The 20,809-nt window shown below is 43.7% G+C and overlaps 1 protein-coding gene across 1 annotated transcript; it reads right to left on the minus strand.

Annotated features, from left to right (window-relative positions):
- Window positions 1–1,587: 1,587 nt before the first annotated feature.
- Window positions 1,588–20,470, minus strand: LOC310800691 (forkhead box protein P2-like; the record flags this gene model as incomplete). The annotated part of the gene is made up of 15 exons (XM_083663306.1): window positions 1,588–1,717; window positions 3,082–3,227; window positions 3,566–3,632; window positions 5,751–5,872; window positions 5,991–6,092; window positions 6,203–6,273; window positions 8,341–8,524; window positions 9,950–10,090; window positions 11,490–11,577; window positions 11,723–11,827; window positions 12,233–12,392; window positions 13,608–13,701; window positions 14,714–14,797; window positions 16,845–16,949; window positions 20,306–20,470. The coding sequence occupies 15 exons, from the start codon at window positions 20,468–20,470 to the stop codon at window positions 1,588–1,590; spliced, it is 1,764 nt and encodes a 587-aa protein (XP_083519432.1).
- Window positions 20,471–20,809: the final 339 nt, after the last annotated feature.

Consider the following 20,809-nt stretch of genomic DNA (forward strand, 5'->3'; position numbering starts at 1 on the left):
ATGGGCGTGGCTTAACATAAAAAAGGCTGTAACTCCACACCTGTTTGTCCAATGATCGCGAAACTTGTCAGATATATCAAGGAGGATGTCCTAGTCAGAATCAGAAGCTTTGTCATCTGCGCAAGGCTTGAACCCCGCCCATCGCCGCTTGCGGCTATATTTGTTGTTGTTGTTGTTTTTACCACAGGATCAGATTATTTCATCATGACATTATTATAGACTAGAGATATATATAAATTACCTTCTACTTGATCCAAGTCTCGTGAGAGTCTCACGAGAGTCACGTTGTTTGCCGGAAGTCAGCTGTGGTTGTGCAAGCTGGGAGCTGCCATGCTTGGTTTAGAGACTAACAGATAGCGTAGCTGAATGAGGCATTTGAATTTGGCCGCCCGTATTTATTTGAGCCGGACGAACCTTATACAGATTACAAACTGAAGAGCGGGGGGGGGGGGGGGACGGGAGCTTCTTTCTCTACAAATGTGATGGACAGCAGGCAGAGAGAGAGTGCACACGCGCTCTCTCTCTCTTTTACAATACTGTAACAATCCAAGCCTGTCCGTTGCAAAAACGGTGCGCGTTTCCCCCGTGTGAGTACACTACATTGTAGCCATTGCAGCTGCTGGCCGACTGATGCGATCTTGCTCAATACTGCACCGATTTCAAAAATGTCTGCTCTGACTAGTCCAGGTAAAAAAATAAAAATAAAATAAAACGAAATTCCCTTTAAAGCAAACTAGTCATTCAGTCTACAGACAAGAAATTAAGACTCACCCACATTGCAGTTTTCAAGTAGGCTATAGAATGTGTTTTGGATTTCATTGTCATCGGTAGTGTATAGTGATAAAATAAACAATGGGTAAACTATTGACTATAAACTGATAGAAATCAGGTGAAAAACTGTCAACACTATAAACCAGGGATACTCAACTTGCTTTGCCCGGGGGCCAGTTTCGTGAAATGATAGGAGGCCAGGGGCCAGTTAATAAACAAACAATATAATTTTTTCTGTAGCAGATTGTAGGTTTTTGGGGTGTCAGCCTGAGTTTAGTCTGACAATGTTGTGCACACCGGATAGTTAGTTAGGTTAAGTTAGTTAGGTTAAGTACATACAGTACATAAGTGCCTGGATAGTGAGCAGATGGCGGTATTTGACAATTTAGCTGGAGCTCAGTCAAACTTTATTTCATGTTAGTTTTTATTGTGAATTAGATTCTAATTCACAATGAAAACTAATGTGAAATTATTAGAGAATGGTCGGGGGGGGCCACTCTGCACCCTGTCGCGGGCCGCATTTGGCCCCCGGGCCGCAAGTTGAGTATCACTGCTATAAACCAAAGATTCTCAGTTTAGTTCCATATTGATGTGTATTTGTCAATCTGGATGAGAATCTTCTCATAAGGCTTGCGAGACACACTGAACACATGTAGATTTACATGAGCTTGAAATGGAAAGTAAATTCTATTTGACAAATAAAAAGATGAATCTGTCTTGTGTGCGCTGCGTCCCTGAATGTCAACATAGGCAAGTCTTTTACTCATCTGCTTCATAACTGTTCTTTTTCAGTCTGAGACCTGTGGGTGTCAGGTGTCATTCAAGATGGAACCACGGCTCCTCATCGTTTTCTCTCTCGTCCTGCTGGAGATCAGCTGGTTCCACCGCTGACATCAGAGACTCTGGGTCATCTAGATTCACTGCTTCTTCCTTAAGAAAGAGACACCTGCAAGAGGTGAAAAGCAGGGGCATTTTTCTGTAGGTAAAACATGTTTTTATTATTTTTTAGCAAAAAGAAGTCGGCAGTACAAAACACTGCAACAATAAGAAACGGCAGATGCTATTTGCACCCGGGTATAAATAGTCGGTGTGACTATTTGCACCCCGATTCAGGAAATGATTGGAATGTATTTTCTATTTTAAAATTATGACTAAATGTTCCTAGAGCACAGGGTCTAAAATCTATTTTGCAAATTAGGGGGTTATTCCCCCCTTATTTCCTTCACATGGGGGGGATTTATAGAATTTGGGGGGATTTTTAAACTGGGGAGAGAGGATCTGGGGGTCCGGTTACCACAGGGATCTTTGAGGGGCTTCGACAGGGCAGGGGTCCCCAAAAAATTATTAAACGTCACCATTATTTCATTTACAAGAAGCTAACAATTAGAGAATGTAGAGAAATGGCTATTTTGATTATAGTTCAGATTTTCAGATTGCCCAAGGGGGCAATTGTAACACTGACTTATTGTCTTAAATTCAATATTATAGTGTTGTCCTTCTCAGTGAAAATATTTCAATTTGCGCACATGGCAGGGTTTTCCATAAGCCCAACGTTGTACTGTAAACAGTCTTCTACACGCCATTTCATCATTTTGATGTTAAATTAATATGACTTTCTGAAACATCCCTGAACTGAATATGGCAGGCAGTGTTATGTCCGGATTTAAATAGTTATGCTCAATTTAAAAAAGTTAAAAAAAAATCAACACAACCGGGAGTTGAACTCAGGCCTCCTGCACAGCAACGCTGTAACTTCCTGGGTGAGCTATCTGTTTGCTATCAATCGGCGCCTTGGATATATATTGCTGCGTTGCCGCGCTAACCTCACCGCCTCTGCAACACCACCACAGGTACATTTTGATTTAATAATGCACAATTGTAATCACATGTGCTTGTTCCACACGCACAAGAGGGAGTCTCTCCCTCCCCCCCTCTCTCTGCTTGTGTGCATACCTGCTCGTCGGTGGCGGTGTGCTTGTAAATAGGGGGTGCAAATAGCATATGCCGCCCGGCGTGTCTATTTATACCCGGGTACGAATAGACACTCCGGGTATAGGGAAGGGGGACAAACAGACAATTACAGGTCAAATATCTTCTACTTGGATGCCATTACCTAGATTCTAGAAGATACAATAAAATCAGAAATATTACATGTAATATGTAGTAATTTCCATGTATCCACAGTTGTTTTGCCTTGTTTAACCAAGATTTACAATGTTTTGAAAAGGGTGTATCCCTATCATTTTCATGCATGTCATTGGTTTTTAATGATGTGTAGTATTTGCTAGAGTTCACTTGAAGGAAACTCACTGCTGGCCTGGAGGAGAGGCGTCTGGGTTAGTGTGGCTGTTGTTGCTGTCTGAGTCCAGTGACCTGCTCTGCTGTATTTGACTCATCAATCTTCTGCTTATGCATTCCTTCTTGAATCCCGGGAGTGATGCCTCAGCCAGCGCCGTCTACAAAGACGATTGTCAAATATCAAATAATATAATAATATCATATAAAAACCTCAACCAGCTCAACCCACTGTGATCAGTAAAGACGTAAGAAGCCTATTCCTGCCGATGAATAAAATAAACAACTGACATTGTCTCTCACAGTTCTTCTGACTTCATGTCTCAGATGTTTTTTCCCCTCACAATTCTGACTTTTTAATCAGATACATCACAACTTTTTATTGATTTTATTAACTTTTTATTATTAAAAAAATAATGAATTCTGAGACACAAAGAATGGGCTTCCATAAACTAGGGGAACACGCTTGAGAACTTGCACTGAGACATCCTCCTCTCACCTGTAAGCTAACGTTCAGAGCCGTGCCGAAAGCCATGGAGGACATGTTCTTCATCAGAGATGGGCTCCTGCAGAATAACAGCCAGAACAGAAAGTGTCAGAATGCACCTCAGCCATTTCAAATTCATGGCAATACAATCAATACCTGGTATGTATTCCAAAACTCTCAACCCCGGGACAACAGGCGTAGTTAGAGGCAAGGTCGGTGCTGCTGCTGACGAATAATACAACCTGATCACTCTTCCATTAAAATGATGGGAATAAAATTTCAGATGAGCTATGGGAGGAGGGTCTGGAAAGAATAAAATTATGCTCTATTAATGCTAGACTCCAACTCATTCAGTTTAAAGTCATACACCGGCTGCACTTTTCTAAGACCAAACTGAACAGAATCTTTCCTTCTGTCTCTGCTCTCTGTGACAAATGTAAATCAGGGGATGGGACCCTGGGTCATCTATTCTGGTTTTGCCCTAAACTCAAACATTTCTGGGAGCGTATTTTTCAGTTGTACAGTGAAATCTACAGTACAGATTTCATTCCAGATGGTCTTGATGTGATACTGGGTTGCTCTGAACACTCTTTGACTCTTCCTCGAGCCTTACAACAAGCCCTCATGTTCGGTATGGTCATAGCAAAAAGGGTTATTCTGAGAGAGTGGAAATCAGTTTCCCCTCCTTGTTTCAAGAAGTGGTTAAATGACATGGTGTCCTGTCTATACCTTGAAGAAATTCGGTATACTCTGTCCAACACTCACCATAAGTTTCTCAGAATATGGGGACCATTTATTGAACATGTTAAAAATGAGAGGAGGAGTCAACCTGTGGCTTAATTTTGCTCTGTTTTGTACTGAAAGTTGAACTGCTGGGATTTAATCTAACCTGAACTTTCCTACCCGGTCTCTGGACTTTTCTCGACTCTGCACGGATATTTGGTTCTGTGGACTCATTCTCTGGTCTTCAACAAATCTGTGGACAAACTGGACTTTGCACTACTCTATGGACTGATATGCATATGAGCACTTTTTTGATATGGCAGTTGTCTTGTTGTTGTTTGTTTGTTTTTTTGTTTTCCTTGTCTTGTCTTCTGTCTGATTTTGTGTTAAACTCAAAAATGCTATAAATAAAATACATAAAAAAAAAAAGATGGGAATAGGACATCCTACTGGAGCCTTGAAACGGTTGGCATATTCAATTCAGCCATATTGATCATACATTCATTCATGTACTCTGATATTCAGGGAACAAATGTGTGTGCAATACTGTAGATGCACTGCTAGGTTCTCCATTTTGTCCTCATGCTACAGTATAATGTGTCTTACGTTTTAACTTAGTTTTGATTCTCACTGCTTTGATTTAGTGTTTTCGTTTCTTTCATTTCTGTTCAGAAAGGAGGATCTGCTTTTGAAATGGCATCCTTGCTTAAATCTGGATCATTTTAAGCCTTTCATTTCAACTTTTTATTTTCATTCCCCATTCGTTTTACGTCTCCACTTTCCTTTTTTTCTTCTTCTTGTGTTTTAAGTTTTGTTTGACCCGTTTGTAATTTTGGCACCAATGAAAAAGAAAGCCCCGCCCTCAATGTGTTTTCTGACAACTAAATAAAAGGTTGTATGAATGAATGAATGGTTATGACCAGTGTTGGGCAAGTTACTTTCAAAATGTAATATACTACATATTACTAGTTACTTTCATTTGAAATTACGGTAATAAGTTACTTTACAATATTACTTTCTGTGTAGAGTAACTCGTTACTTATTACACTACTTTTGCATTACTTTTACCAAAACAACAGCGGCAGCAGAATGACATCGCCGCCCCGGAACCATCTCTAAATATAATTTCAACCACCTTGAAGTCAGTGTAAACAATCCAAAATTCGAAATGTTATTATTTTCCTTTGTTACTGTCATCTATAGTGGTTATTTGCAAAAAAAACAGACAGTTTGATTAGGAAATTATTGTATCTTTTTTAAATATGTGCTTTGATTTAATAAAATGTAACTTAATTTGTAACTTGAGTTACTTGACAAAGTAACTGGTATAATATTACTCAAATCCTATAAGTAATAAGTTATATTACTGAGTTACTGCTAAAAGTAATATATTACATGTAATATGTTACTTTTGTAATGAGTTACCCCCCAACACTGGTTATGACATATAGCAAAGCCGGCTGACATCCCGCACCCTGTGATCTTCTGGGACCTCCTCCTCTGGTATTCCACCTCGTCCACGGTCCACACGGCGCCCTTCACGTTCTCCACGCGCACAAAACACTTGTGCAGGCTCAGGTTGTGGCGCACCGCGTTCTGCTCCGGAGAAAATCAGATTGAAGGACATCAACTGAACACAACGTTGTAACGTTCCGAGTGTGTGAAATGCACTGGGAGCAGGAAGTGAATTGGTGGGCGGGGCGGTGATTGATACCTTCCAAGTCGCAGCGTTGCGTCTGAAATAAGCAAACGTGCGCGTGAACCAGCTGTAGATCTCGTTGAGCGTGAGCTGCATGTCCGACGCTTCCATTATAGCCTGGACAGGTGGGACAGAAGACAAAAGAGTGGCACATTGTGGGGGTCAAATTGAAGTCCCGACTGCGAGAGACAAAACCATTCGGTTGTAATCCGAGTCACTGATCATACCTGTCTTATCAGCGTTGCATAGGTAAACGGTGGTCTGATATCAGTGTTCCTGTAGAGCGCATATTCACTTTCTAAAACAAAGTAAAACATCATCAGTGGAACATGGAATGTCTAGTGTCCAATTAGCACTTCAGTCTGTCTTTCCCCGTTTATATCTGTCTACCAGACCAGGTCGACCTTGCTCCGGTCCCAAGTCAGTCTCAACTCAAGTCTTCAGGTACAAGTCTCAAGTCCAAGTTAAGTCAGAACAAGTATCAATTTAATATCTTGAAAGAAAACAAAAAGATATTGGATTTTTCAATGCAATATGGTTTTACTTAGAATAAAATGTACACGTCAAGTCCCGGGTCACCAGAATCCACCAGAAAGTCAAGAAATCAGAATCCACCAGAAAGTCAAGAAATCAGAATCCACCAGAAAGTCAAGCCGAGTCTCAAGTATTCTCTTCATGCGTCAAGTCAAGTCTCAAGTCATTACATCTCTGACTCCAGTCCAAGTCATGTGACCTTGAGCCCCCACCGTTGCTATCTGCTGTATGGGCGTATTCTAAAAGTGTCTGTAATATAAGGTTTACCTGGGGACAGAGAGTAGACTAAACGTGTCTGTAGTATAAGGTTTACCCGGGGACAGAGAGTAGACTAAACGTGTCTGTAGTGTAAGGTTTACCCGGGGACAGAGAGTAGACTAAACGTGTCTGTAGTATAAGGTTTACCCGGGGACAGAGAGTAGACTAAACGTGTCTGTAGTATAAGGTTTACCTGGGGACAGAGAGTAGACTAAACGTGTCTGTAGTGTAAGGTTTACCTGGGGACAGAGAGTAGACTAAACGTGTCTGTAGTGTAAGGTTTACCCGGGGACAGAGAGTAGACTAAACGTGTCTGTAGTGTAAGGTTTACCTGGGGACAGAGAGTAGACTAAACGTGTCTGTAGTATAAGGTTTACCTGGGGTCAGAGAGTAGACTAAACGTGTCTGTAGTATAAGGTTTACCTGGGGTCAGAGAGTAGACTAAACGTATCTGTAGTATAAGGTTTACCTGGGGTCAGAGAGTAGACTAAACGTGTCTGTAGTATAAGGTTTACCTGGGGACAGAGAGTAGACTAAACGTGTCTGTAGTATAAGGTTTACCTGGGGTCAGAGAGTAGACTAAACGTGTCTGTAGTATAAGGTTTACCTGGGGACAGAGAGTAGACTAAACGTGTCTGTAGTATAAGGTTTACCTGGGGACAGAGAGTAGACTAAACGTGTCTGTAGTATAAGGTTTACCTGGGGACAGAGAGTAGACTAAACGTGTCTGTAGTATAAGGTTTACCTGGGGACAGAGAGTAGACTAAACGTGTCTGTAGTATCAGGTTTACCTGGGGACAGAGAGTAGACTAAACGTGTCTGTAGTATAAGGTTTACCTGGGGACAGAGAGTAGACTAAACGTGTCTGTAGTATAAGGTTTACCTGGGGACAGAGAGTAGACTAAACGTGTCTGTAGTGTAAGGTTTACCTGGGGACAGAGAGTAGACTAAACGTGTCTGTAGTATAAGGTTTACCTGGGGACAGAGAGTAGACTAAACGTGTCTGTAGTATAAGGTTTACCTGGGGACAGAGAGTAGACTAAACGTGTCTGTAGTATCAGGTTTACCTGGGGACAGAGAGTAGACTAAACGTGTCTGTAGTATAAGGTTTACCTGGGGACAGAGAGTAGACTAAACGTGTCTGTAGTATAAGGTTTACCTGGGGACAGAGAGTAGACTAAACGTGTCTGTAGTGTAAGGTTTACCTGGGGACAGAGAGTAGACTAAACGTGTCTGTAGTATAAGGTTTACCTGGGGACAGAGAGTAGACTAAACGTGTCTGTAGTATAAGGTTTACCTGGGGACAGAGAGTAGACTAAACGTGTCTGTAGTATAAGGTTTACCTGGGGACAGAGAGTAGACTAAACGTGTCTGTAGTATAAGGTTTACCTGGGGACAGAGAGTAGACTAAACGTGTCTGTAGTATAAGGTTTACCTGGGGACAGAGAGTAGACTAAACGTGTCTGTAGTATCAGGTTTACCTGGGGACAGAGAGTAGACTAAACGTGTCTGTAGTATAAGGTTTACCTGGGGACAGAGAGTAGACTAAACGTGTCTGTAGTATAAGGTTTACCTGGGGACAGAGAGTAGACCGAGGGGGGATGTTGTCGTCTTATGGCCCCGGCACATGAAGTTCGACTGGGTGAACCTCCTCCAAATCCCTGGGCCTGGGCCTGGGATGGGGGGCTGACGGGGGACATCTGGACTGAGTCTGGGGGACTCCGCGAAGGCAGGGCCACACCCGGCGCTGAGCTGAGCTGCGCGGCGCACAAAGAGACGATCCACGTTAACAAAAGGAACGAGAGGGGATAGGGAACGCAAAGGAAACACACAGAGGGAGAGATATTCAACAACAAGAGTGTAACGGAGCGATTCGATTCGCCTCCTCCAGAGGTGATTCCACTAATATCGCAAGAGGGGAGGAAGCCAATTATGGTTCATTATAGGGTGAAATTGTTTGGCGAGTGCTGCGATTATGGCGCAATATTTGCCAGATTAACAAATGATTAGCGTCCCCAATTATCAGCAGTGGCGTGTCGGTTGTCTGACAGCCACTGGCGGGCGTCTGGTGCCAACAGCTGGGCGCCGAGAGAGGAGAGGAGAGGAGAGGAGAGGAGAGGAGAGGAGAGGGGAGGAGAGGAGAGGAGAGGAGAGGAGAGGAGAGGAGAGGGGAGGAGAGGAGAGGAGAGGAGAGGAGGGGAGAGGAGAGGAGAGGAGAGGAGAGGAGAGGAGAGGGGAGGAGAGGAGAGGAGAGGAGAGGAGAGGAGGGGAGGGGAGAGGAGAGGGAGGGGAGAGGGGAGGAGAGGAGAGGGGAGGAGAGAGGAGGGGAGGAGAGGAGAGGAGAGGAGAGGGGAGGAGAGGAGAGGAGAGGAGAGGAGAGGGGAGGAGAGGGAGAGGAGAGGGGAGGAGAGGAGAGGAGAGGAGAGGAGAGGAGAGGAGGGGAGGGGAGGGGAGAGGAGAGGAGAGGGAGAGGAGAGGGGAGGAGAGGAGAGGAGAGGAGAGAGGAGGGGAGGAGAGGAGAGGAGAGGAGAGGAGGGGAGGGGAGAGGAGAGGAGAGGGAGAGCAGAGGGGAGGAGAGGAGAGGAGAGGAGAGAGGAGGGGAGGAGAGGAGAGGAGAGGAGAGGAGAGGAGAGGGGAGGAGAGGAGAGGAGAGGAGAGGGGAGGAGAGGAGAGGAGAGGAGAGGAAGAACTCAGTGAGTCACACAGCAGGGCTTTTCAAACTGGGCTTCAGAGGAGGGACGTCATCTACATCAAATAATAGTGTAAAAAAAAAACACACCTTTGGTCTTCATTTGAGAAGGACGGTAAAAAAAAACGTTCAACCATATTTTCGCCAGAAATGCATTTGTGATGGGATATGAAAGCATCATTTATCTGACCCTTATCCCGCGCAGGTGTGCCATGATCCCAGTAATCTCTGTGACGTTACCATGACGATTCTTTGTTTCTCAGAAAATGACTTTTGCGGCTCATCCAACTGTAAGTGCTCGACAGGTCACAGTGCTAACCTCCAATCACAGGCCAACAGCATCTTCATGGCTGCACAAGTGAGCTAGAGAAGATGAGGAGGCGCGCGCGAGAGAGCGGTTATCTTCTGTCGTGTTGCTTACAGCTATAAAGCGCCGTGCAATTTACAACTGATTTGGCTCTGTTGTTCACACAGCTATGGCGGCGCACGCTACCTGCGGTCCGCACGGGTCAGTGGGCGCGTCGGGCCGGGGCGACTGGACGCCCGCGGGGGGAGAGGGGGCCTGAGCGGCTTGTGAAGGTGGCAGATGCAGGTGAGCCATCATCGCTTGTAGACGCTCCCGTTCTTTAGAGAGCTGTTAGAGAGGAGAGATGGAAGCAGGAGATGCTTTTAGAGGCGAGAGGCCGTGTGAGCGTCGCTTCCTGCTTCAGCACTGTACCAGAGATTTTGTTCCTCGATTCGTTTTCCCGTAGACATTTCGTAAAATGCTCATAAAAAATAGTTTTACTCGGTCCAACCCAAACGGTTCGGCTATATTTAGAATCGGGAGAGACCATCGAATATTTCACTAGGACCAAAGCTAAAAAAATATATAAATTTTCTTTTCTTCTTTTTTTTTTAACGTTTTGGTCTGAGTGAAATGTTATGCGATCTCTCCGGTTTCTAAATATATCTGAACCGTTTGGTTTGAACAAGTCAATTCTTTTTTATAAGCATTTTAGGAAATGTCTATGGGAAAATAAATTGCAGATGAAAATCTCTGGTACAGTGCTGATGAAGCAGGAAGTGACGTTCCACTTTGGCGCTCTCTATAAAACCGTGGAACACAGCTTACTGAAATGAAGTTCTGGGGACCAGGCAAAGTTTATACAGTTTATACCGTGTCAATGCATGAACCACGAGCTAGGAGAATTCAAGAAATGAGCATCCAATGTTGCAAAATTGCTTCTATGGAATTTTTGGGGGCATTTTTGCCGCATGAGAGAAGGGAAGGACAAGGGGCTGATGTCACACTTCACACGGTACACACCACTAAGATGCCCCAGAGGAGATGCTGCTCTATTCTCCCAATTCTGAAATTAACCTCAATTAAATTAAGTCAATTAAATTCTGAGATTTAAATCAGAACCGCCCCCCCCCCCCGCCCCCCCCCCCCCCTTCCCGGGTTTTCTCCCCAATTGTACTTCGCCAATTCCTCTTGCCAAGCTGTCCTGGCCGTTGCTCCACCCCCAATTCTGAGAAGAAAGTTAGAATTCTGACTTTAAACTTAGAGGGCCCGATCTCACGCCTGGTGCAAGGGCAAGCATTGTCATTGCTAGTGTCTGGCACTCAAAATCAATTTTTCTTATTCTTTTAATTACCACCAAAGGACGTGTTTCAGACCGGGTCAGTACATCACAGGGCGTGTTTCAGACCGGGTCAGTACATCACAGGGCGTGTTTCAGACCGGGTCAGTACATCACAGGGCGTGTTTCAGACCGGGTCAGTACATCACAGGGCGTGTTTCAGAACGGTTCAGTACATCACAGGACGTGTTTTAAGCGATTCCGATTTTGAGTGCTAGAAACTAGCAATGACAACGCTTGCCCTCCCTTGCACCGGCCCGTAAGCTAGGGCCCAGAGTTCTTTTGCCAGCTCCCCATATTGTATCGCGGTGTCCGGAGGAGCTGAAGTTTGCCTGGTTGCTAACACCGATCCAAACCTGCGCCTCAAACTTTTCTGCCACCTGACATCTTCATAGGAAGCACGCCTACCTGAAGGTTTAGTTGCTGAACCACCTGCATCTGGACTCTGCACTGCGCTGTGCTCCTGTCATCCAGAGTGTGTTCACTGTCCATGTGCCTGACAACACGGGTAGCAGTGGTCAACTCACAAGCACAAACATTCACACAGTAAATACTCACACATACACACACACAGGGTACGAAAATATGCCTTTCTGGGGAAGATTTTTTTTTTTTTTTTTTTTTTTTTTTGGAAACCTTACTTGATAAATTGGCTGACGTTTTCGCAGACAGACTCACATCCTGGCCAATTACACACGCCATGACTGTGGAGAACGTGCGTCGCTGCACGATCGGCTTCAACAGCACTGGAGGAGGAGGAGACATGATTATAAACCACAGCAGCAAGAGAACACCAGAAGAGGAGGAGAACAACAACAACTAACAACACAGATATAAGGTTGTTTTCACAGAATGACAGAGAGAGAGAGAGGTGGAGGGGAGCACTGATAAACAAATGAAGACCTATTCACTTTTGATTTGGGACATGAAGTCATGTAAACTTTCCCTTTAGCAAACAAACAAAACAAATCTATATTCTCCCGAGGGGAATCAGAAGTGAAGCGTCGCTGCGAAAGCAAACACCTCGCGCGCCCCGAGAGAGAAGAATCAACGCCTACAGAGATGACATAACTCTTTGATGTTGACGAAAAGACAATATCGTCTGAGGCTTCACACGACCGCACAAACGGAGAGAGAGAGAGAGAGCGCACCATTGTGTCTTGTGAGGAGAGGGAGACTGGTCACTCGTCTGTCCTCCTGTGACTTTAGCTGGGCTCATGTTGGTCGAAGCAGAGTCCAGGAACTCCTTTGTTGTGCTTTGGTCTTCTGTGATTCCGTTCGTCAGCTCGTTCCACACCTGCTGCACCTCAGCTACAACACACATGAAAACATACAGCGTGTCAACGTCTATGTCAGCACCTGCTCAAGGGCCAATACCTGGTTTCGCAAGTGGGGGGGGGGGGGGGGGGGGGGGCGGGGGCACAATAGAATTAGGAGCGGCGACCCTCTAGGGGGGCCCGGGGGCATGCACCCTCGGAAGATTTTTCTTTTACATTTTAAAGTAAAATGCATCAATTTGGTGCACTCTGAGGGCAAAATTAAGAGGCTAGATCTATGAAGAACTACACACATCACTAAATACATGCCTTTTAGACACCACCTCCTCCAACTCATCAGAGCTCTGATATGAAAGCAGGTGACATGAACAAGGCATAGAACAATACTGATGTGAAAGCCAGAGCCATATCGAAATCACGTTGGTTGTATTATTATTATTATTATTATTATTATTATTATTATTATTATTAGTGTACTTTATTTTAAATTCAACCATGTTCACTGCTTACCATGTTAACCTCCTCTCATTATCAATAAAGAAAAATCACCTAACCCTTTATACAGCAGCACCATTTATTATTATTATAATTATTATTATTATCTTTTGGAGTAGCCTATACCTTATAATCAGCAACTCAATTCACATTCTCAGCCAGAATATGATGGCTGGTCAAATAGTAGGATATTAAGCATGATTTTTTCAGTTTAAAAAGTGGGGGGGACAGAATCTAGGTTTTGAAAAGTGGGAGGGACCCCCTGTCCCCAGTGGAAAATACGCCCCTGCACCTGCTGCACCTCTGCGGTGCTAGAGCCAGTTACAACACACATGAAAACATACATACCGACCAAATCAAATATTACAATATTTTAAACTGAACTTCAATATCAATACTGTGACAATGTTTTTGGGATGAGTATCTGTGCTTTCATAAGATATTTGCAGGCCTTTTATTATTATTATTATTTTATCATTAGTAACGGTGAGTATTCAGTAATGTGTAATCAGCAATAAGTAATGTGGATGGATGTGTGATGGGCAGACTGTAAAGCCAATCATCCGAGCAACATTTAAGTTATTTCACAATATTACGATTCTAAATATACTGTAGCTGAATCGCTTGGTTTGACCAAGTAAAACTATTTTTATAAGCATTTTACGAAATAGATATGGAAAATAAAACGGCGGATGAAATCCCTTGGTTGGTATGCCTAACCCTTTGGCTCTCTATGAAGTGATGGAGGAGTGACCTGGAGAGGACAGGGCAGGTCTCTGCACCCTGAGGAGCTGCTGCTGCTGCTGGAGCTGGAGGAGCTGCTGGAACACATGCTGCTGTGGAGAGAGCTGGGAGGCAGGAGGAGAGGAGAGGAGAGGAGGAGAGGGGAGGAGATGAGAGGATAAGAGGGGAAGAGAAGAGGGGAGAGGGGAGCAGAGAGGACAGAAAAGGAGAGGAGAAGAGAGGAGAGGGGTGGAGAGGAGAGAGGACAGAAAAGGAGAGGAGAGGGGTGGAGAGGAGAAGAGGAGAAGAGAGGAAAGGAGAGGAGCAGAGATGGAGGAGAAGAGAGGGGAGGAGAGGAGAGCAAGAAGATGTTGAAATCCTCTTTTCAGCTGGTGCGTCTAAGGAGCTGCTAGGGAGTCAGTTTCTTGCTCAAGGACACTTCAGCTGGGCGGATGCTTGCTCTCATGAGGTCTTGGTCCCTGGCCTTTTGGCTGAAGATCATTACAGCTGGAAGACTAAACTACACTCTAAACTACACTGTAAACTGCACTGTAAACTACACTGTAAACTGCACTGTAAACTACACTGTAAACTACACTGTACACTGAAGAATTTAAGTGTCATTCCACATTGAGATACAGCGTCGGCCTTTAAAAAGATGTGACACCTACTTTCACAACATTGTTGCTGGCTTGACGGTAAGGTTGACTATAGAACGTAATTCAAGTTATTAGCAAAATGAAGACCTTTGCTTCTATATGAATATTAAAAGGTTAATGAATATTAACAGGGGCTGATATGGATGTAAATCAATGCCAACGACTGACTTTGTCAGGTGCCACTCTAAATAGCTGCTTTAGCCTACTCATCTCAATTGTGAAAATGTGAGTCTTATTTGTCTAAATTACACTGTAGGCCTAAGCTGTGCCAGAGAGTTTGTTGCAATCCCCTTGTTGCTGATAGAGCTCTATAAAAGTCTTTGACTACAATAACATCAGACATTTTCTTTGACTGATCAGTAAATGATATAGACAATTTTAATCACATGAATTGTCTAGATCAATAAACATCAAGACACTTTCCTCCTCGCAAATAGATGTAGCATTTCAAATAAAAATCAAGACCCACATAGCCTACCTCTTTGACTTTCTTTACTGGCTGTTGAAACAGCTGTATGTGGAGCTGTTGCTGGTGCTTCTTGTAAAACTCTTTCAGGTGTTGCTGGAACAAAAAGGAGATGCAGCATTATACATGTTCACTTATAATATAGACATTTAGCTGACTGTCGTACAGAGCGACATAAAGTAATGAAGTGAGGTCTCTAGACCATATTTCAAGCAGAAGGCCATTCGTGCATAATCTAATCCGATCACCCCCTGACTTCAGTCAAGGTCTAGTATGACGTGGTCAGTCAAAGTCTTAGTATGACGTCTGTAATGACGTCAGATATGACGTCAGATAATTCTCATATATATAGCAAGGGTTCTACGTCACCTCTCTCTCTCTGGCCGATCATAGCAGCAGCTAGCTTCACGGCAGTCCATCTCCCCTGAAGCCATCCTCCGAAGCGTTGTTTTGCCCCACCCACCTCCCCAGTCCGCCACCAACGAGTTGTGACTCCTGATCCCCCACGGGGGGGGGGGGGGGGGGGGATCTCCTAGCCTATGCAGATGCCCTCCTCTTGCCTCAAGAGCAGCGCCACTGGCTAATGGAGTCATGCGCCAAAGTATTTGCCATGCATGCCGATTGCTAAATAAAGTTTGTTAAATCCTACCAACTGGCCTCTCATGATTGAAGTACAGTTACAATATGCTAAATTCGATCAACAGCAGCACCTGTCCGTCTGGCCTAATGTGTATCTGGAGGGCCTGGATATGAAAGCATGTGGGGACCGTCGTGGGAGCTAGGCTACAGTGAAGTGCTTCAAATTAGACTTTCAGTTTTTCCAAAGTGTCTCCAAAGGCAAAGCTGCCCTGGAGACAGAGTGGGCGGGGCCAAACAACGATGGTTTTTAAGAGCGAAAGTTAGCAAACTGGCGACCTTGAATAACAAAGAACAAACTCTGTTTCAAATGTAAATAGAAATGGCAATGAATCTTTTTTTCATTTCATAGATGACCATGGCATTGTTGATGTTGGAAGGTGAGCAGGCTAACGTTAGCTACTAGCTTAAAGGAACACTCCGCCCATTTTCAACCAGCTTTGTATCATTAGAACATCAGTAGTATATCAGAAAACTGTAAACTGTTTTGAAGTCTGTCATTTAATTTGACAGTTATTGAGTGTTAAAGTGTGGACCAGTAATGTCACTGGTCCACATTTCAGTGTGTATTCTGATATACTACTGATGTTCTAATGATACAAAGCTTGTTGAAAATGGGCAGAGTGTTCCTTTAACTTAACATTACTCAGAATGATAACTACAGGCTAACGTTAGTATGGCTATTTTGAACTTGGGAGGTGTCGGCTGAACTGCTAACCAAGACAACAAAATAACTTTTCTCTCTCTCTCTCCAGTTAGTAGCAAGAGTGCTAGCTTGATAACAGCTACCTCCTCTCCACTCCTTTGTGGCTTAATTTCTAACATTGCTTAGCCAGAAAATCTCTCTGTGATTATTTTACTCCACACATTGAGGTTTAACTATGTTTGCCTCTAAGAAATGTTTGTAACTAAAATGGCAGTTTAGCCAGGCCCGGTTTTACACGGGTGCAAAAGCACGCATTGCACCCTCATTTTAATTGTCAGTTGAAAAGAGTGGTAAAAAAAAAGAAGTCATAATAATAAAAAATAATGTAGCCTAGTAGAGTGTTGTATGTTCTGAAAGACTTATGTTGCAATATTCTTTGCTAAAACACTTTACAGCATTTAAAGAGATGATTTGGTCTTAACCAAAGGTACAATGAAATCTCCATGCTGCAGCTGCACACTTACTGTTTAAACTTGAATTATAATTGTTGTTTTTCTTTGTTCTTTGATGAGAATGTATGGCTTTTTGGCACCTATATGTAACCTTTTAAGGTTGAGATAATTGTATTATCATTATATGGTCCAAATATTTCAGTAAGGCACTTGAAACACTTGAAATATTCTTGCTTGGCTGGTATCATTCTACCTGAAATGATGGTAAAATGCATTATTTTTAGTAAAATAACATGTCAAGTTTTTCGGGGCGGCCCGTGCATGTGCGCCCCTTCCTATCTAGGATGCATCCGTAGTCATCTTGTTCTGGAACCGGCCCTGCAGTTTAGCAGGTGCAGCGGTGTCTTACCTGCTGGAGCAGAAGGGCTTGTTGCTGCTGGTGGATCAGAGCCTGCAGCTGGCCGGGCGACAGGAGCTGCTGCATCTGCTGAGGAGCCATCATGGCCAGGAAGAGCTGCAGCAGAGAAGAGCGAGGGAACATGAGAGACGTTGACTGAGTCCACAGAGCCACAGGGGGGGGGGGGGGGGGCGAGAGAGAGAGAGAGAGAGAGAGAGAGAAGAGAGAGAGAGAGAGAGAGAGAGAGAGAGGTCAAGTGTTAAACAGTAATAACCATCAAATGGGAAGTCTTCCAATCCAATTGCAACACAACGCTGTCAACCCTTTGTGAACATCATCAGGACAGATTGTGTCATTGACCCTAAATGAGATGGGAGAGAGGTTGACCAGTTAATTAGCAAAACAATTACATGCTTGTTGTGATTCCTAATAGCAGTGGATGGATATTAATAAAGGCAAACACTTGCAGAATAATAACTGATCTGTAACTGTCACCGATTGAGAGACAAATAACTGAATGGTATTGCAGCAGAGGCTATATGGCAATTTGCCATGACTGAATTATTCCAAACAAGTCCATTTAGTCTGAAAGAATATCAAAAGCCAGTAATAAATTCAAATAATACCCTACGAACAATACTATACAACAAACGTGACTGTTGCAGATTGATTATTGCAAAGAAAATACAATTGAGCAATTGAAGAGTTTTCACATGCTCTATAGACGGTTTTAACCTGACAACAAAAACATTATAAATTGAACCCCAGCTCACTTCCTGTTGCAGTGTTTGCTATGGACGGCGGGAGCAGAGGAGGACTGACAATTATGTGAAAACCATCTATAGTTTGGGGGGGGGAGGGGGAAGGTCATTACCTATAGTTTATCATTCACTATGGGCCATATCTTGCACCCAAGTGCAAGGGCAAGTATTATCTTTGGTAGTTTCTAGCACTCAGAATCCCCCCCCCCCCCCTCTCTTCTAATCATTACCACTGGGTCGCTGAAACATGTCCCTTGATGTTTGATTTGATATTGCAATTGCGAATGGTCATTTTTGAATTTCATTTTCATTGGGATTTTTTTCTTGGTGATGTGATTTTTACTGGGGTCTATAAGTTATGTATATGTTCCCTTACGTCTCTGGGGAATATGATTTGTAGGCTGAGGCATCTCTGTAGCACCACAATGACTCATTTAATGCTACTGTATGTTGTTGTTGTGACATATTTTAAACTTGCAGCATAAAGCATAACTTGCAGCGTAAAGCATAACTTGCAGCGTAAAGCATAAATTGCAGCGTAAAGCATAACTTGCAGCGTAAAGCATAACTTGCAGCGTAAAGCATAAATTGCAGCGTAAAGCATAAATTGCAGCGTAAAGCATAACTTGCAGCGTAAAGCATAACTTGCAGCGTAAAGCATAAATTGCAGCGTAAAGCATAACTTGCAGCGTAAAGCATAAATTGCAGTGTAAAGCATAAATTGCAGCGTAAAGCATAAATTGCAGCGTAAAGCATAACTTGCAGCGTAAAGCATAACTTGCAGCGTAAAGCATAAATTGCAGCGTAAAGCATAACTTGCAGCATAAAGCATAACTTGCAGCGTAAAGCATAAATTGCAGCGTAAAGCATAAATTGCAGCGATTTGGATGTTGCACTTGGCCATATTGCAATTTCGACAATATTTTATAATTGCGCAGCCCTAATCTCAACTGCTGCACTGTCACCCTACTGTACAGGCATGTATGTGCAGGGGGCTGTGACTAGATGTTCCTCTTGGTGGGTTTCAGAATGCCCCCGTGTGTCTGTGCTGGAGTAATATCTCAGCTGCTTGCAGGATGTAATGAAAGAATAACACATCTGGGACCTCAGGTTTGTCATCCTCATCACCACCACCACAGTCCTTTGAGATAATCCCTTCACGATTTCCACCACGCTCATCCATGAGAACTCAAGTTTTCCGATTGAAAAGTTAAGAAGGAACAGAAACATCAACGTGAAGGAAGGGTTTTCTGTTTGGCACAGGCTCTATAATGAGTTGCTTTTTCAGCCGCGATTTTGGTCTCACACTTGATGCGTCCTCGATTCACTTCGATTCACTGATTATAAAGACGCCATTGATGGCCGGCTTCATTATCGTGCTATTCAAACTACTGGCTGAGCATTTTGTGCATCGTTGATTGGATGCTGCAATCACAAAAGAAATGCATCCTTCTCTTGTATTATGAGAGAAAAACAGTCCTCACCATCAATAGTCTTCATTTGATTATTAAATTAAAATTATTAAAATTATTATTTTGAATGGAGTGGCACACTGGCAGCCAGGCTGCACGGATGCAGCGGTAGTGTCGTTGACATTAGTACTTGTTGTAATCACTTTGTTAATAGAAGGTTACACCAAAAAAAAGAGCGCTTGACATTATTGACCTCTCACACTAGTGCAGCACTATAGAGCCTTTTCACTGTGGGAGGTAGTGATGCACATTTTTATCAATTTCCTTACTGACCCATCAGTCACGTCATCAATTCATTGATCATCATTATGTAAAAAAAAAAAAAACAGCTTTTGACATAGAAAATACAAAATGCTGTCTCCACGTCCAAATCAACAAGTCAATCAACCAAGCAAACTTGTGTTGTATTTCAACATTCTATTACAATGTTATTACAATGTTATTACAATGTTTACAATGAACATTGTTGTCTTTTTGTGTGTAATTCTCCTACACTAGAGTTTTTTTTTACCTGCTTGCTCGCTTGGCTTTCTTTTTCCTCTGTATATGTAAGCAGTGAAAGTTAAATTGCGCCCCTTGTGGTGGTAAATAATTTCAGCCAAAATCATTACTGTAACATCTCGAGTGGGGGGGGGGGATCACTTTTCCCTTCATTCTGACATGATTCTGCAGGCTCACAAGCTGAAGGCCAGATGTAGGTTTTGAAATCGAACGAAGAAAAACAAGAAAGTCTGAGGAGATGAGATAACAGAGCGAAGGAGAGGCGGGGGGTGGGGGGGCTTTGGGGTGACCATGCATCCATAATCTCAGTCGTTCCATTGATCCCCTACATTAAGATCCCCAGCGAGGGAATTGTAACAGACGAGCATAACATGATGTTGGGCCATGCTTATTTGCCTTCCGCTTGCATCTATTTGGCCTTCGTCTTGTGGACAATTATTTCTCCCCGGCCCCTCAACTCACAAACTAATAATGAAGGACAAACAAGAGTCCTGTGTGTCAACTCCCAACCCGGATCAGATCTCATATGAAATCGCTGGCTACTGTGTCAACAGAGCTGCAGGCACTGGGGGGGGTTCGCTGTCCTGTCAGAGGGACGTCCAATGTGGAGTTGACGTGCAGTATTTCTCCTGACATCTGTTTACCTAACGCTGTTCTATTTCCCGCTTGTGAAGAGGAGGAAGAGAGGAAGGACGAAGAGGAGGGTGAGGGGGAGGACGGAGGAGGAGGATGAAGATACCTGTTTATGCCGGAGACTCTGCCAGTTTTCGGCACTCACTCCGCTGCAGGAGTCCCCATTAGCCGGTGTCTCTCCTGCGCCGGTGGCGTCTGTGTGACTGAGGAGGCTGCTGGCTGCTGCCGGGGTTTGACGGGCTGCTGCGGGACTGAGAGGAGACTCAGGCATTCCCGGCTCTCAGGTCCTGTAGGGGGGGAGAAAAACAGTCATCACGCACGCCCCCAAACGAGCCGTAAAAGACTCCCAGGAACAGTCAAGTTTCAGCATTAGGAGACACTGATTACATCCTGTTGGAGCGTTGCGGTGAAGACGCGACAAGGCAACAAATAAAGTATGAACATGTTATGAATGAGGAGAATAAAAGAAAAGAGGCATGCTGGACGAGGCGCCCGGCTAATAGGACACCAAGAGTGACAAAAGAGAGTAAAAAAAAAATACAGTTGCAATGCAATTCCTATAAACACAATGTACGGTAGTTCATATATTGGGCCCGGATTGTAAGTTGTA

The sequence above is a fragment of the Poromitra crassiceps genome (assembly GCF_964638095.1).
Source record: "Poromitra crassiceps genome assembly, chromosome: 30".
NCBI classification, from domain to species: Eukaryota; Metazoa; Chordata; class Actinopteri; order Beryciformes; family Melamphaidae; genus Poromitra; species Poromitra crassiceps.